We start from the raw sequence: 14,632 nt of genomic DNA, 5'->3' as shown, positions 1-14,632 counted from the left end.
TAGGCGCTCGCCTAGAGCGCTAACATTTGGGGGGGCGGCGGCCGCCCCGGTCGTCGTCGGTATTTCGGGGGCGGGACCTTCCGCCGCCTAAGGCGCCAAAAAAGCTGGCGGCGCTCCTGCATACACATTCATTGTGCAAGGTAACATGATTGTAATGCATGCATTGATCAGTGGAAGTCAGAACATTAAATGTGATTCCTGATTCAGAAGTTGTATCAGCCCTTTATGTTGAGCTATTAAAAATATTTGGTTGCAATAGTCATCTTGTTCCTCAGTTTCTCGGTGGTATTTTTAAGGCAGGTGAATGTGGGACTGAGAAAGGAAATGTTCAAGTAAAGTGAGGTAGCTCTTTCTTGTCCAGCTGAGTTCAACGCTAAGCACACTGTAGGCTTTGGGAAAATATCAGCACCTGGAAGTAGGGACTGTATCATCCCTTTTTGAAAAGCCAATATTTGCAAAGGAATTTTTGTAACACTCAGATTTTTATAGGGGGCGGTGAAGGGCGCAGAGGGGGAAAGTGGGGTGCAGCTCAGCACCCCCACTCCAAAAACTGTTCCAGCACCACTGATACTCAATGAAACCCAACGTCCATCTAATACCAGATGCTTCAGAGGAAAATGTAAGAACCCCACAGGGAAGTGGGGGGGCAGATTATCCCACATATTAGGTCTACCTCATTTATAATGTTAGAGATTGGCTTAAACCTTGAAACATGAGATGTAATGTCTCTTCCAAAAAAAATGTATTAGCATTTATCATGATAACTCTGGGTATTATTGATATCTATATGTGTCTAATCTCTTTCTGAATCTTGTTAAATTCTTGGTCTCAACAACTTCCTGTGGCAATGAGTTCCAGAGTCTAATTATGCATTGCATTTTCTATTTTGAATTTACCACCTTTTAATTTAATAGAATGTACTCTAATCATTCTGGTGACCCTTCTCTGAAACCTCTTTAATTCTGCAATATCCTTTTTGAGATATAGTGACCAATACTACGCAAGGTATTCCAAATGAGGTCACATCATTGATTCACATAATGGCACCATACTATTTTCTGTGTTATTCTCTATCCCAATCCCTAGGAATTCTAATATCTTGTTAACTTTTTTGACCATCGCAGCACATTTTGCAGAGGTCTTCATTGAACTGTCTGCAATAATGCCTAGGATGTTTTCCTAAGGCGACACATCTAATTTAGAACCTTTTAAAGCATACTAGTAGCTTAATTTTTTCCCTCCAATGTGTATTACTTTGAATTTATTGACACTGAATTTCAGTTGCCAATTCATTTATTTAGGTCTCTCTGAAGTTCTTCAGTCTACCCAGTCCTGACTAATTTATATAACTTTGTCTCATCTGTAAATTTTGCCACCTCGCTACTCACTTCCCTTTTCGGATCATTAATATTAAACACTGTACCTAGTATCTAGCCTTGAAGCATCCTGTGTTAATCCATTTTTTCCATGTTAACAATTGACTTATTCGAGGAATAAATTTGGCCGCAGTGAGTCCACAGAAAGCTCAGAATCAAGAATTAAGAAAACAAATACACAGCTATTCTAAAACATGTAATCTGTGACCCTGATCATGCAAACACTGGGACAGGTGCTTAACTTTAAACGTGAGAGTAGTTCCACTGCCTTTAGTGGGATTACTCATCTGAATAAAATTAATGCCATGAGGAAGTGTTTGCAGGATTCGGAGCTGTATTTTAAAAATCACAAATACTGGGAATTTTAAAGAAATACTTACCAACCATTTCTTCAGTGTGATGGGGTTGATATTAAAGTCTTTCACCAATCCGAGATCATGGTACATATGTTCCAAACAACTCAGCATCTGTAATGATGAATAGCCAGGATACTGTTTTAATCACTGTTGTTTATAAAGCACAAAGTACAATGTAATGTAAATCTTCACATTACAAACACTGATGTCTAATGGAGCCCTATTGTTAATCATGAAACAAAGCTGTTCAAAGATTGCAAGATCAAAACCAGTTCACTAAGGACCAGATCCAAAGCCCACTGAAGACAAAATAAAACCTTCTATTGACTTCAATATGATTTGTATTGGGCCCTAATTCATCCAAGAGCTCCTTAGTGATCATTGCTCATGAAAATCAAAACTATATCACCTCATGAAGAAGTAAATTGATTTTGCTAATGGAACTAGTTTATGGGCCTGATTCAAAGCCCATTGAAGTCAATGGTGGCCTTTCCATTGACTTCAATGGACTTTGTATTAGGACCCAAGTGCATAGAAATATGACAACAGAAGATAAGAGTGGCTGGAGGTAGAGTGCATTCTAGATAAGTGGGCACATCTAATTCATGTGTGACTTTCTGGAATTTTTTAAAAATCAAGTATCCTCAATAGACTAAACATTAAAAAAAAACCCTTAGACAGTAAAATTACAAAATTAGAGCAGGTTTGTGCATATTCCCTACATAGATGTGTATCTATGAATCTGTGAATACCAAAACGCAAAGGCAAAACATTGTTTAAGACAACAGCATATGACATTCATTCGTGTTTTCAGAACAGAACACAACTAGATCAGCTATGCCATTCCAAGTCTAGATTTTGTTGTGTCTGGAAATATAGAAAATAACTTATTTATATGCTACTTAGGTCTTGGTGTAAGACTACCTGACCCAGTTTTTGCATCTCAATTATAGTGACATGGAATAATGTTATAAATATGTCCTAGGTGATATCTGAATTTTAAAGCCCTATTTTTTAGGCACGCATAGCTTCCCGAAAAAATTGCTTCCTTTAGTGAAATTTCCTATGTTTGTCAGCTCATATTTAATTTAATAACATGTTTAGTAAAATTCCATTACAGCTGGCTTTGCGTCATTCCAATGTGAATTAAAAAGGTTTCCTCACAAAACTGCATGAAAAATCTCAGAAGACTGATGGGTGCTCAGATAATACCATCACAATTTTGCTTTACAGCATTATGCTTGGTTCTTTGGTACCCAAAGCCAGAACATATTGTTTGATACATTAAAAAACAAACAAACAAAACAAAGCCTGTTACTGAAACAAAGATTTAGGCCTGGTCTACACTGAAAAGTTGTACTGGTATAATTTTGTCAGTTAGGGTTGTGATTTATTACCAAAATAGTTATACCTGTACAGCTGCTAGTGTAGATGCAGTTATAATAAAGTGCCAGTGCAGCTTATTTCCCTTCCCATGCTGGTATAGCTATACCAGCATAAATCATCAATATGACTGCACTCATGCTAGGATTTTAGTTAACAAGGTAGAACATTTTATGCGAAGACGAGAGGATGTTGTGAAAGCCAAGACTAGAACAGGGTTCAAACAAGAACTAGGTAAGTTCATGGAGGATAGATCCATCAATGGCTATTAGCCAGGATGGGCAGGGATGGTGTAGGGCCATCCAGAGCATTCAGGGTGCCTGAGGCAAAGCAGGGGAGCTGCGGTGCTTGTACTCACCTGGTGGCAGTCCAGGTCTTCAGCAGCACTGAAGGGCCCCCCGCCGCCGAAGATCTGGACCACCGCCAGGCCAGGGCTCATGGGACATTTCGGCGGTGGGGGGCCCTTCAGTCGCTCCGTGTCTTCGGTAGCACTGAAGGGCTCCCCGCCGCCGAAATGCCGCCAAAGACCCAGACTGTCGCCGGGCCAGGGCTCACGGGGCCCCTGTGGGGCCTGGGGCAAATTGCCCCACTTGCCGCCCCCTCTGGACAGCCCTGGGATGGTGTCCCTAGCCTCTGTTTGCCAGAAGCTGGGAACGGGCGACAGGGGATGGATCATTTGATGATAACCTGTTCTGTTCATTCACTCTGGGACAACTGGCATTGGCCACCGTCAGAAGACGGGATACTGGGCTTGCTGGACCTTTGGTCTGACCCAGTATGGCCGTTCTTATGTTCTTAAGAAATTGAAAGCAGGGCATCATTATCACTAGAACTTGAGTTAGAGGGCCCATGTTCCTGGAGGGACTGTTATAGATGAGACACCAGTAGAACAGACAATGCAGAGAGGTTGGCTGGAAGCTGCTCAGCCACATGGACAGAGCAGGGCACAAGGTCTAATAAAGTTAAATTTATTTAACTTGACCTGCATTCCACTTCACTCTTTGCTAATGAAACAAGCAGCATACTTCACATTTGCTGAGCTTTATTTTTCTTAACGATTTAACTGCATCTAGTGCAACTATTCAGCAGGTGTATATTTGGATCTTGGCAAATTAAATCTTTTGGTTCAGTATAGGATCCCTGTCATTTTTTCTTATATTTCCTTTTCTATTCTGTATGAATAATAATAGAATAAGGGAAATCTGATGCAAAATGACAACATTATGGTTGAAATTCGGCAGATACAAAATTCAGAAAATTCAAACTTTTAGTACCAACAGAAAAAATGTTATTTATAAATACTGCACATCTATTATATATTTTATATCTGTCTGTCACAGTTTGGGCCTGGATGATGACATTATGGAGATGCTACACAACCTGTCCCCACCCTGCCTAACCAATTTGCCAATTTACAGGTTATTATAATTGGGCCAGATTTTCAAGTGCTCAGCTTCAATTGAGGCACCTAAATGAAGTGGCAAGATCTGCAAATATATACCCAGTAGCTCCATGAAGGTTAATGAGAAGCTCCCTTGAGGAGCTGCTGGATGCTGAGTACTTTTGAAAAGCCGGCACATTATTTATGTTCAATTACTCATTGTGATAGCACCCGGAGGCCAAATATGGATCAGAGCTCCACTGTACAAGGGACTGTACACAGATGTAGACACACACCTTGTCCTGCAGAGTTTACAGTCTAAGGCCCTGATTCTGCTAGCTGGTGATCGGGGGGTGGGGTGGTGGAAGGGACACAGTGATGCTGACACAGAGCCCCATTGAACTCATTGGGCACAGTAGTTTGCCAGCATGAAATAGCTTGCAGGACTGGGATCAAAGAAGAAAAGTGGGAAAAAGAAGTGTGGGGGAGAAGGAAATACTAAAATACAGTGTTGACTACTCTTTGTGATTTTATTGTGAGTCTCACAATATTTGGAGTTTTTCTTAAAGCCCCAGCTCCCAGAATCAGGTGAAAACATGAGAACCTTGGGGAGGGGAGTTAAGCCAGAAGGAAAATAACATCCCTCCTCTCCCATTTATTAATTTAAAAATCTCACAATTTGGGAGGGCATTATGATTTTTGAACATTTGGGGTTGGCAACACTGAAAATATATACAATTTTCACATATGATTTGTTAATGTACAGGTATATGGTAAGCTTCTTTCCTTCCTTTCTTTCCCTTCAGGGCTGAGCTTAGGCATCATCTATTGGCAGATACATTGTAAGCACTGTGGAAGAGGTGGCTTTTGAGGAGGGATTTGAAAAAGATACTGACCTTTATGGACCAGTTCAAGGATGTAAGGAGTAACATGGGTTTAAAAATATATATGCAGCATGGTACCCCTCTCCAAAGACATGGGCCATTAAAGGCTTGGAGTAAGGAGCCATTCTGGTTCCTCTCAATCTCCATGGGGAAGCTCCTTGTGAGGTATTTGCAGCCCTATGGCTGCAATAACTTCTGATAGTCTGCTAGCCCTGTCTGGGGAGAGATGGGGCAACAGATTCACAGAGATACTCAGTGTGGGCAGGAAGTCAATTTATGAGTGCGCCCTATCCCCTGAGCAGCTCCATACTCCAAACAGAAAGTGGTCACCTCGTTTCTTTGTCCTCCTTCTGCACGTAGCTCGACTGTACTCAGGACTGATCCGGTAAGCTGCTTTAGAAGGGAACAAGGGACTAACACCCCACTTACTACTGCATAAGAGAAGGTTAGGTTTTAGCCCCAGTGGACAAAATATGATTATATTGTCATATATTCCTCAGGGAGCAAGAGATTATCCAGGTGGGTTGATGAAATACTGTACACCAAACCATTACGTTATTGCCTTATGCACTGGTTACATTCTAGCATGGTGATTTATAACCTACTTGCTCAAAATCAGCCACATAAACCACCACTTACTGTTAAGTAAGCGTTAACATAATTGAAATGGTTCATGTAAACATAAAACAGAGTCAAAAGGGTGAAAATGTCAACAGACATTACCATATGGTATTGTGCTCACAATGGTTTGTGTGATTGTTTCTGAGCCTAAATCCCACATATGGTATGTTCCTAATCTCCATATCCTCATGCTATCAGTGTGCATGCCACAATGTAATGGTTCCCATTACGATGAATGAGTTATGCTGTTAAAATACTGTGCTTCAGTGTACAAAAATCCATGGATAATGTTTTTTTCCCCTAGTCCTACTCTTTATTAATGGTCTGCTAAACAATCTGCCAACATTTTTATGATCCACCTGGCACGTTGTAATTCTTATGGCAGTAAAGACATCACAGACTAGATATTTGAAAGATGGTGGGTAAGTCGTTTTGCCTGACTAGTAAATGACTTTGATGCTTAACTACGGGTGCCTGGAAAAAAAATAACCATAAAGAATCTTCCTCAAACTGGCAAGAAGTGTGCGGTGAAAATTCTGTTACCTTCTATGTGAATGTGCATGGCCATATATTCTAACAACCAACAGGAGACTGAACTCTGAACCACATAGAAGTCCTCCAGTTAGTCCTACTAACTGGAAGCATGTTAACAAATAAACTAAATGAAGAACGTTATTCATATTGGTTTTTTTTAATTTTTGGAAATTTGCTTAGTCATGGAATATGTTCATCTAGCGATTTTGAAGCAGAATGGCTCCTGTTTGCATAACACTTCGCTGAAGATGTAATTTGTGCTGCAAGTTTGCAACTCCACTCTCCTTTTTTGTTTTGTTGCTATTGTACTGATCTAGTTATGTCCTTCTTCTCCCTTTCCGTGCTATCATTTGTTACATCCATTGGTTGAATCATGTTTCACATTATAACTTTCCACAAAAGGGGCATCCTCTTCCATTGTGTTTGTACAGCAGCTGGCACAACAATGATTCCTGGGAGCTTCCATAACATAGATGATGATGATTAATAATTAATAAATAATAATATGCTGTGCACTTAGATTTGCATCTCCTCTGAATGTATTGCACACCAACATCCCTGTACAGGAGCATACAAATCAATGTCTGCACCCAGGCCCTGATTCAGCACAGCACCTAAATACTTGTTTAATATTGAGCAGGTAAGTAGTGCCATTGATTTCAGTGGGACTGATCACTTGCTTAAAGTTAAGCATGTGCTTAAGTGCTTTGCTGAATAGGCATAGACTCACTCATATTAGATGGCATGAAAAAACACAGGCTGGCATTAACTTTGTTGCACTGGTCCTTGAATGACATTACCAATATTTGGACTATGAAGAAATAAACAAGGAGTTCTATAATAAGGACAAACTATTTGGCACTTTTAGGGAACAAAAATTATTGCACTCCAGAATGATTCACTCAGTAAAGAATTAGATTTCAGGTATATTACCTGGATCCACCAATTCCGTGTTTAAAACAGCAAATTTCAACTTAAGAGCTGAGGAATCATGAAAATATGTATTAGGTAAGAGGATCTGAAAAGGAAAAAACAAAACTTTCTTGAATGGATATTTTTGGCCTCATCTACCTTTGGGAATAGCACTGATCCAGCAATTGGTGTAGCCAGCCAGGTGCTGACCTCTAAGGATATGTCTACACTGCAATGAGATGCTCATGCCTGGCCGGTGCCAGCTGACTTGGGCTCAGAGGGCTCAGGCTAAGGGGCTGTTTAATTGCGGTGTAGACATTTGGGCTCAGGCTGGAGCTTGAGCTCTGGCACCCTCCCACCTTGCTGAGTCCTACAGCCTGGGCTCATGCCCGAGCCTGAATGTCTACACCACAATTAAACAGTCCCTGAGCCCTATGAGCCTGAGTCAGCTGGCACGGGCCAACCCTGGGTTTTTAATTGCATAGACATACTCAAAGGCTATGTCTTCATTGCAAAAAAGGTATGTTTATCTTGCTGTAAAATCCTAGTGGAGTGAAGGCACAGGCAGTGTTTAGCTCTGTCTAGCTAGATGAGGTCATCCCTATGCCCTCCACCTGGGGTTTAGCTTGACTAACTGCATCAAGGTAAGAACTATGGTGCCTTGTCTCCACTAGGATTATAGCTAGCTCGAGTTAGCTATCGCCATGTAAAAACACCCCCTTTTAAGCAGTAAAGGCATAGCCTTAGTGTAGAGAAGGGCATGCAGGGGTTTGTACCGACTGAGCGAACGAGGCGCATCCCTACTTGTAAGTGGGGTAAAGCACGATGAGCTCAGACAGTGCAATCCGTTGCATGTTAATTTCTACTCTTTGGGGTCAGCACCCAGGTGGCCTCATTGACTTCTGGCTGCCAGTTGATGAACAGAGGGTATTCCTGAGTGTAGGCCAGGTCTTTCTTCCGCATTGCCTTCGTTAGGCTTCCATTGCTAGATACTGAAGACGGCTTTCCTGACTGTCTCAGTGCTGTCATGGGATAAGCCACAAGTACCAACAACTTGTTTACTCATTGCCTCATTACCTCATTGGGCTCCCACAGCCAGACGTCAAACGTTGGTTTCCGAAGTGCTTCTATGGTCTCCTGAGACAGCATGTACTGTAGACAAAAAGACAGTGTCTATTATTAACCACTACTGAGTTCCCCTCATGTCTTTGTGGGAGGTGCATTCTGCCCTCATCAGACGTTCTCCAGCGTACCATTAATTAATTTTCCCAAATGTAGTGCCTCAGCCGTGACTGGGCAAAATACATTGTCTCTTGTTGGTTTTAATCTTAAATTCTTCATATTTGGGGGGATGAAATATTTAACTGCAGGTGATTTATATTGTTATTTTGAACAGCTGTTTTTCTCAAGGGTTCCCACATTTCAATCAGGTGCCAGGCAGCAAAGCAGTTGTTTACTGTGTACTCAGAGCTCCAAAACAAAATCCAACTCAACCTCCAGCAGGACTTAAAGTGTGCCGGGCTGGCACAGGACACAGACCCTGGAAAGAACATTTCTAAAAAGCAAGCTGGGTCACCGAGGGTGCACATTTTTAGTACCCCCGGGGGTAAAGCCCCTCTGATTACTTGCTTTCCCTGCTTGCCTGCATCCTGCGGAAGTGCAGCCAATCAGAGCTTCTGCAGGAAGCAGGCAAGGCTCTTTCCCCCTCCCGTCAGGAGCTGACACTGTTCTCACAGAAGGGGAAGGGGAGGAGGGAGTAGGAGGAGACCAGCAGCTCAGGGCTGGTGGTCGTGGTGATGGGGCTGGGGAGACAGGATTGATTTGGAAGTTGGGGGCACGGGATGAGCAGATGTGAAGAGGATCACAGACCTCTCCCTCCCCACACACACATTTTTTCACAGCACTTTAAGCATTTGACCCCATCAGGGTTCCTTCCCCACTTTGAACTCTAGGGTATAGATGTGGGGACCTGCATGAAAGCCCCTTAAGCTTATTTCTACCAGCTTAGGTTAAAACCTGGTACGCTGCCATCACCAAGTGATTTAACAAGAAACAAGGAAAGGACCACTTGGAGTTCCTCTTCCCCCAAAATATCCTCCCAAGCCCTTACACCCCCTTTCCTGGGGAGGCTTGAGAATAATATCCTAACCAATTGGTTACAAAGTGATCAAAGACCCAAACCTCTGGGTCTTTGGACAATGGAAAAATCAGTCAGGTTCTTAAAAGAAGGATTTTATTAAAAAGAAAATGTAAAAATCATCTCTGTAAAATCAGGATGGAAAATAACTTTACAGGGTAATCAGATTCAAAGAGCCCAGAAGAACCCCCTCTAGCCTTAGTTTCAAAGTTACAACAAAACAAGGATAAACTTCCCTCTAGCCAGGGGCAGGTCTATGTTTTTTGCCACCCCAAGCACGGCATTCAGGCAGCCTTCGGCGGCACGCCTGCGAGCAGTCTGCTGGTCACGCAGATTTGGCAGCGTTTCTGCAGGTGATCTACCGCTCCCGCGCCTTCATCGTACCTGCAGCCAAATTGCTGCCGAATCCGTGGGACTGGTGGACCTCCTGCAGGCATGCCACCGAAGGCTGCCTGACTGCCGCCCTCACAGCGACCGGCAGGCCACCCCCTGTGGCTTGCCGCCCCAGGCACGCACTTGCTGCGCTGGTTCCTGAAGCCGCCCCTGCCTCTAGCAAAGGTAAAATTCACAAGTTGAGAAAACAAAGATAAACTAACACGCCTTGCCTGGCTGTTACTTACAAGTTTGAAATATGAGAGACTTATGCAGAAAGATTTGGAGAACATGGATTGATGTCCGGTCCCTCTTAGTCCCAAGAGCGAACACCACCAAAACAAAGAGCACAAACAAAAGCCTTCCGCCCCTCCCCCCAAGATCTGAAAGTATCTGGTCCCCTTATTGGTCCTTTGGGTCAGGTGTCAGCCAGGTTACCTGAGCTTCTTAACCTTTTCCAAGAGAGATTTTATAGTATTGTATATAGGAGGGTTGTTACCCTTCCCTTTATAGTTATGACAGACCCCCAGTGTTCTGGGTTGTTACTGGATTGGTAACAATTGCTGGCAATTTGTAAAAAATTCTAGATTATTAGAAGATGTGTAAGGTATCTAACCACTATTGAACTGTGTTTTTGAGACAACGTGACCAAAATATTCTTGGAATACGTCAACCTAGTAGCTTAATTGGTCCACTTACCATAGTTGGCTGTAATTAGTTTTGGTATACTATACTGAGAATATAAATGAAATTATCTGAGCCACTACATTGTTATTTAATTCAAGCAAGAATTACATTTGAGGATTAATTCTCCATCTCCGGAAGGCAGTAATCTTGTGTTTGCATGATACTTTATTTGTAGTATAGAGTTTTGCTAGACAGCTTTAAATTAGCAATATTGATGTATTAATTAATAACAGCACTGTAATTACCAAATCTGTTTCAAGTGACATGCCTGAGGTCACACAAATCCAGTATTTAAAGCCATAACAAATGTCACACACAGAGCAAACAAAACCTAAACTTCTCCTAAAACCAAGCAATAAAAAGCCTTTGGCTCTAGGCAGAAAGGAACAACAGCTTACCACTGTGTTCAGTTAGTGCAGCTCTCAACAGTAATAGTTAACCTCAGAAGCCAAGCGTTCTAGCAGTGGGTAAAAAGTTAAGGTATTGTTGCCGTCTACATATCGTGGAACAAAGGAATGTAGAGCAGTTTGAAAAAGCATGTGTTAGTAGTGTCAACAACACATATACATTAAGCAAAGCCAAAATGGAAATGACATTTTATAGCTCATTAAATCCATTTTCAAGAGACAGATGCCAGGACTACATCAATTACTTTAACTGAAAAATAATTCACTGAGAGGGGAAAAAAAGTAGAGGCGCCATTACAGAATAGAGAATAAAGTTATAGACTATAATAAATGTTGCTCTGAGCCTGCAGACTAAGTATCATTAGATAAAACAGAACACTAAATGTTCGACAAATTTCAGGAATCCAGTAACATTTTCAGCATTAATGAGATTCCGAATATTAAAGGTTATTGTGGGTCGGATTTCAAACCCATTGAAATCAATGGGAGTCTTTCTATTGGCTTCCAGGGTCTTTGGATTAGGCCCTCCATCTACACCAGTGGTTCCCAAAGTGGTGGCTGTGGGGGATTTGCTATGGGTCATGTGGGGGTCCGTCCCTTGAGCCAAGGCTGGAACATGCTGGAACAGCAATCCGGTATTTTTGCTGCATGGAGGATGCTATTTTGTACTCAAAATGACATCCTCAGCACAGCGTGACTTTTCGCACACTGTACATGAGAGGTCACGCTGGCAGGGGTGTTCCCACACTGGTGGGGTTGTTCCAATAGTATAGAAAATGAAAGCGGTCTCAGACAGTTAGTCAGATGCCAAAGGAGTCCTTGGTGGGAAAAAGTTTGGAAATCAGTGATCTAAACAATTAAGCTATAGAGTGATGGGAAGTCATGCATTGTATTCCAGCTCCTCATGGGAAGACATGCTCTATAAATTAATATCCTGAAAACAAAGAGCATCTTATGGTACCTTTGGATAGGATGGTACGTCTCTTCGGGGTGTCAACTTCTTGTTGTCATCTAAGAAGCTGTACTTACAGGGACAGCTGGTCCTGCAAATAAAAAATTCAGCCCTCAACATTGGGACAACAGCAGGTGCATTCTCTTGAGTAGCATTGACTATATTAAAATATCTTGGTATGTGGTCACATAGAGGGTATGTCTACACTGCATCTTAAGCCTGAGTTCTAACTCAGGTTGAGCCCAAGCCCCACTTCCATTCACACACAAATCAGTCTATCTTGGGTTAGCAAGCACTCGATGCCTGGGTTTTAGGACCCACTAGGGCAGGGATTCTCAAACTGGGGGTCGGGACCCCTCAGGGGGTCGCGAGGTTATTACATGAGGGGTCACGAGCTGTCAGCCTCCACCCCAAACCCTTCTTTGCATCCAGCATTTATAATGGTGTTAAATATATTTAAAAGTGTTTTTTATTTATAAGGGGGGGGTCGCACTCAGAGGCTTGCTGTGTGAAAGGGTCACCAGTACAAAAGTTTGAGAACCACTGCACTAGGGGGTGGCTCCGAGCCCAAGTCCTGCTGTGACTGAGGTTCAAGCCCTGTGATTTTGCAGTGTGGATGAAGCTCAAGCTGCAGACTGAGGTCAGAAGATCTGTGTGGTGCGATATGGATGTGTTGGCATGGCTGTGAGACCTGGGTCCAGCAATTGTAAACCCAGGTTTACAATGCAGTGTGGAAGCTGAAGCGTAGGCTTGGAAACACCAAACCCATAAGCCAAGGTCCCAAAGACCTGGGTTTACAATGCAGTGTAGACATACCCTTAGAGTTACACTGCTTCCCAATCTCTCCTAACAATCTCATTTTCTCTAATCATAAGAAACAATCAGGGCCAAGTCATTCTTACCCCTGTATGAGGCAATATATAATTGAGACCACCATAATATCCAAGAAACTCTCTGGAAACAAATATAGGTGTATTTGAAATTCATTCATACTCTTTAATTTAATAATCTTTCCATTCTACTGATTCGATCTGTTTATTATCTTTTCTGTAAAATAGTTATGCTTGAGTTTGACATTTATTCCTAGAGTCCTAATGTTTAGATTATCCCCTTTATTTTAAAAACACCCAATAGTAAAACAAAAAGCAAAAAACAAAGAAAACTAAAAAACCCAAACCCAACAAAATCAAAACAACCTATCAACTTTATTTCCTCCTTTCATAATTTTGGAAATTTCTATTATGTCACAACGTATCCTCTATTCCAGTGTGAATATCCCAGCCCTCTAATTTCTTCCTTGTTTGCTATCATCTCTGTTGCTGTATTTTGATGTTTGCTATCATCTCTGTTGCTGTATTTTGTATTCTTTGCAAAGCAATTTTGGCTTTTGGTTGATGGTGATCAGTACTGAACACGGGCTTTATGCATTAGCAGTATCACTGGTGAGGTCAGAGATTGATTTCTTAGGACTGTTTTGGACAATCAGTTCATGAACAGTAATAGTATTACTCTTTGTATTGCAGTAGCTCATAGAGGTCCCAGCTGAGACTGGGACTCCATGGTGATGGCATTGTATGGACATTGAATAAGACAGTCCTTGCTCCAAAGAGTTTACAATCTAAATACACAAGACGGACAAAGTACGGAAGGAAGGAACTATTATCCCAGTTTAAAAGGCAGAGTGCTGAGGCGCAGAGAAACCAATGGCTAGATCCACAAAGGAGATTTAGGCTTAGCATTGCATCTCCTAAGTTCAGGTGCTCTGCCTTCTACTGGAACCCACAGCCCCGAGTCAGGCGCTCAGGCTCCCTATACAACACATGAGGAGCGTTAGGTGCCCAGAAATGGGATCTACAAAAGCCAGCACATTGAATAGGGAGCCGCCTAAGCTAGCCAATAGGAAATACCCAGGAGAAGGATGTGGCCTCAACCCTACCCCTCTCAGGGATTTAGGTGCCTAGAGGTTGGTACCTATCTCCACTTGGAATTCACAGCTGTGATCCTGCTCCCACAGGCGCTGGCTTCCTCCGGGCCCCAGGAGTGCTCAACCCCCAGCTCTGCCCCCGCCCCCATCCACCCTTCCCTCAAGCCCCCACCCCTTCCCCGCCTCTTCCCACCCCCACTCCGGCCCAGGCCCCACCCCGCCCCTTCCCTCAAAGCCCTATGCCTGCCCTGCCTCTTCCCACTCCTGCTCCACCACCCCCTCTTCCCACCCAGTTCCGCCTCCTCCTCTGAGCACACTCCATCCTTGCTTCTCCCCCTCCCCCCAATGCCTCCTGCATGCCATGAAACAGCTGATCACAGCGGGCAGAAGGCACTGGGAGGGAGGGGGAAGAGTTGATCAGCGGGGCCGCTGGTGGGCGGGAGGGACTGGGAGGAGAAGGGGAGCTTGGCTGCTGGTGGGTGCTAAGCACCCACTAATTTTTTCCTATGGGTGCTCCAGCCCTGGAGCACCCATGGAGTCGGTGCCTATGCCTGCTCCTGGAGTTAGGTACCTAAGCCAGGTCAGCCCTTTCTTGCAAAAAATTGAGGAGGAAGTTCAGCCAGGCCCCTTCTACTCAACTGCCCAGTCATTAGAGCTGTAGGCTCTATATCCCTAGCTATATCACCAGCTGGGGATATAGACAGTC

The 14,632-nt window shown here is 43.1% G+C and overlaps 1 protein-coding gene across 11 annotated transcripts in view; it reads right to left on the bottom strand.

Moving 5' to 3' along the window:
* PDE9A (phosphodiesterase 9A) overlaps positions 1 to 14,632 on the bottom strand; it is a 98,363-nt gene that overhangs the window by 19,835 nt on the left and 63,896 nt on the right. For all 11 annotated transcript variants that reach the window (XM_045002556.1, XM_045002557.1, XM_045002555.1 and 8 more), the window contains 3 exons: positions 12,012 to 12,093; positions 8,525 to 8,599; positions 1,757 to 1,843 (listed from right to left, as the gene is read on the bottom strand). In XM_045002556.1, coding sequence (XP_044858491.1) covers positions 1,757 to 1,843; positions 8,525 to 8,599; positions 12,012 to 12,093 — 244 coding nt within the window. The remainder of the gene's footprint in view (positions 1 to 1,756; positions 1,844 to 8,524; positions 8,600 to 12,011; positions 12,094 to 14,632) is intronic.

The sequence above is a fragment of the Mauremys mutica genome, chromosome 1, assembly GCF_020497125.1.
Source record: "Mauremys mutica isolate MM-2020 ecotype Southern chromosome 1, ASM2049712v1, whole genome shotgun sequence".
NCBI lineage: Eukaryota > Metazoa > Chordata > Testudines > Geoemydidae > Mauremys > Mauremys mutica.
This window is presented reverse-complemented; position numbering and strand designations above follow the sequence as displayed.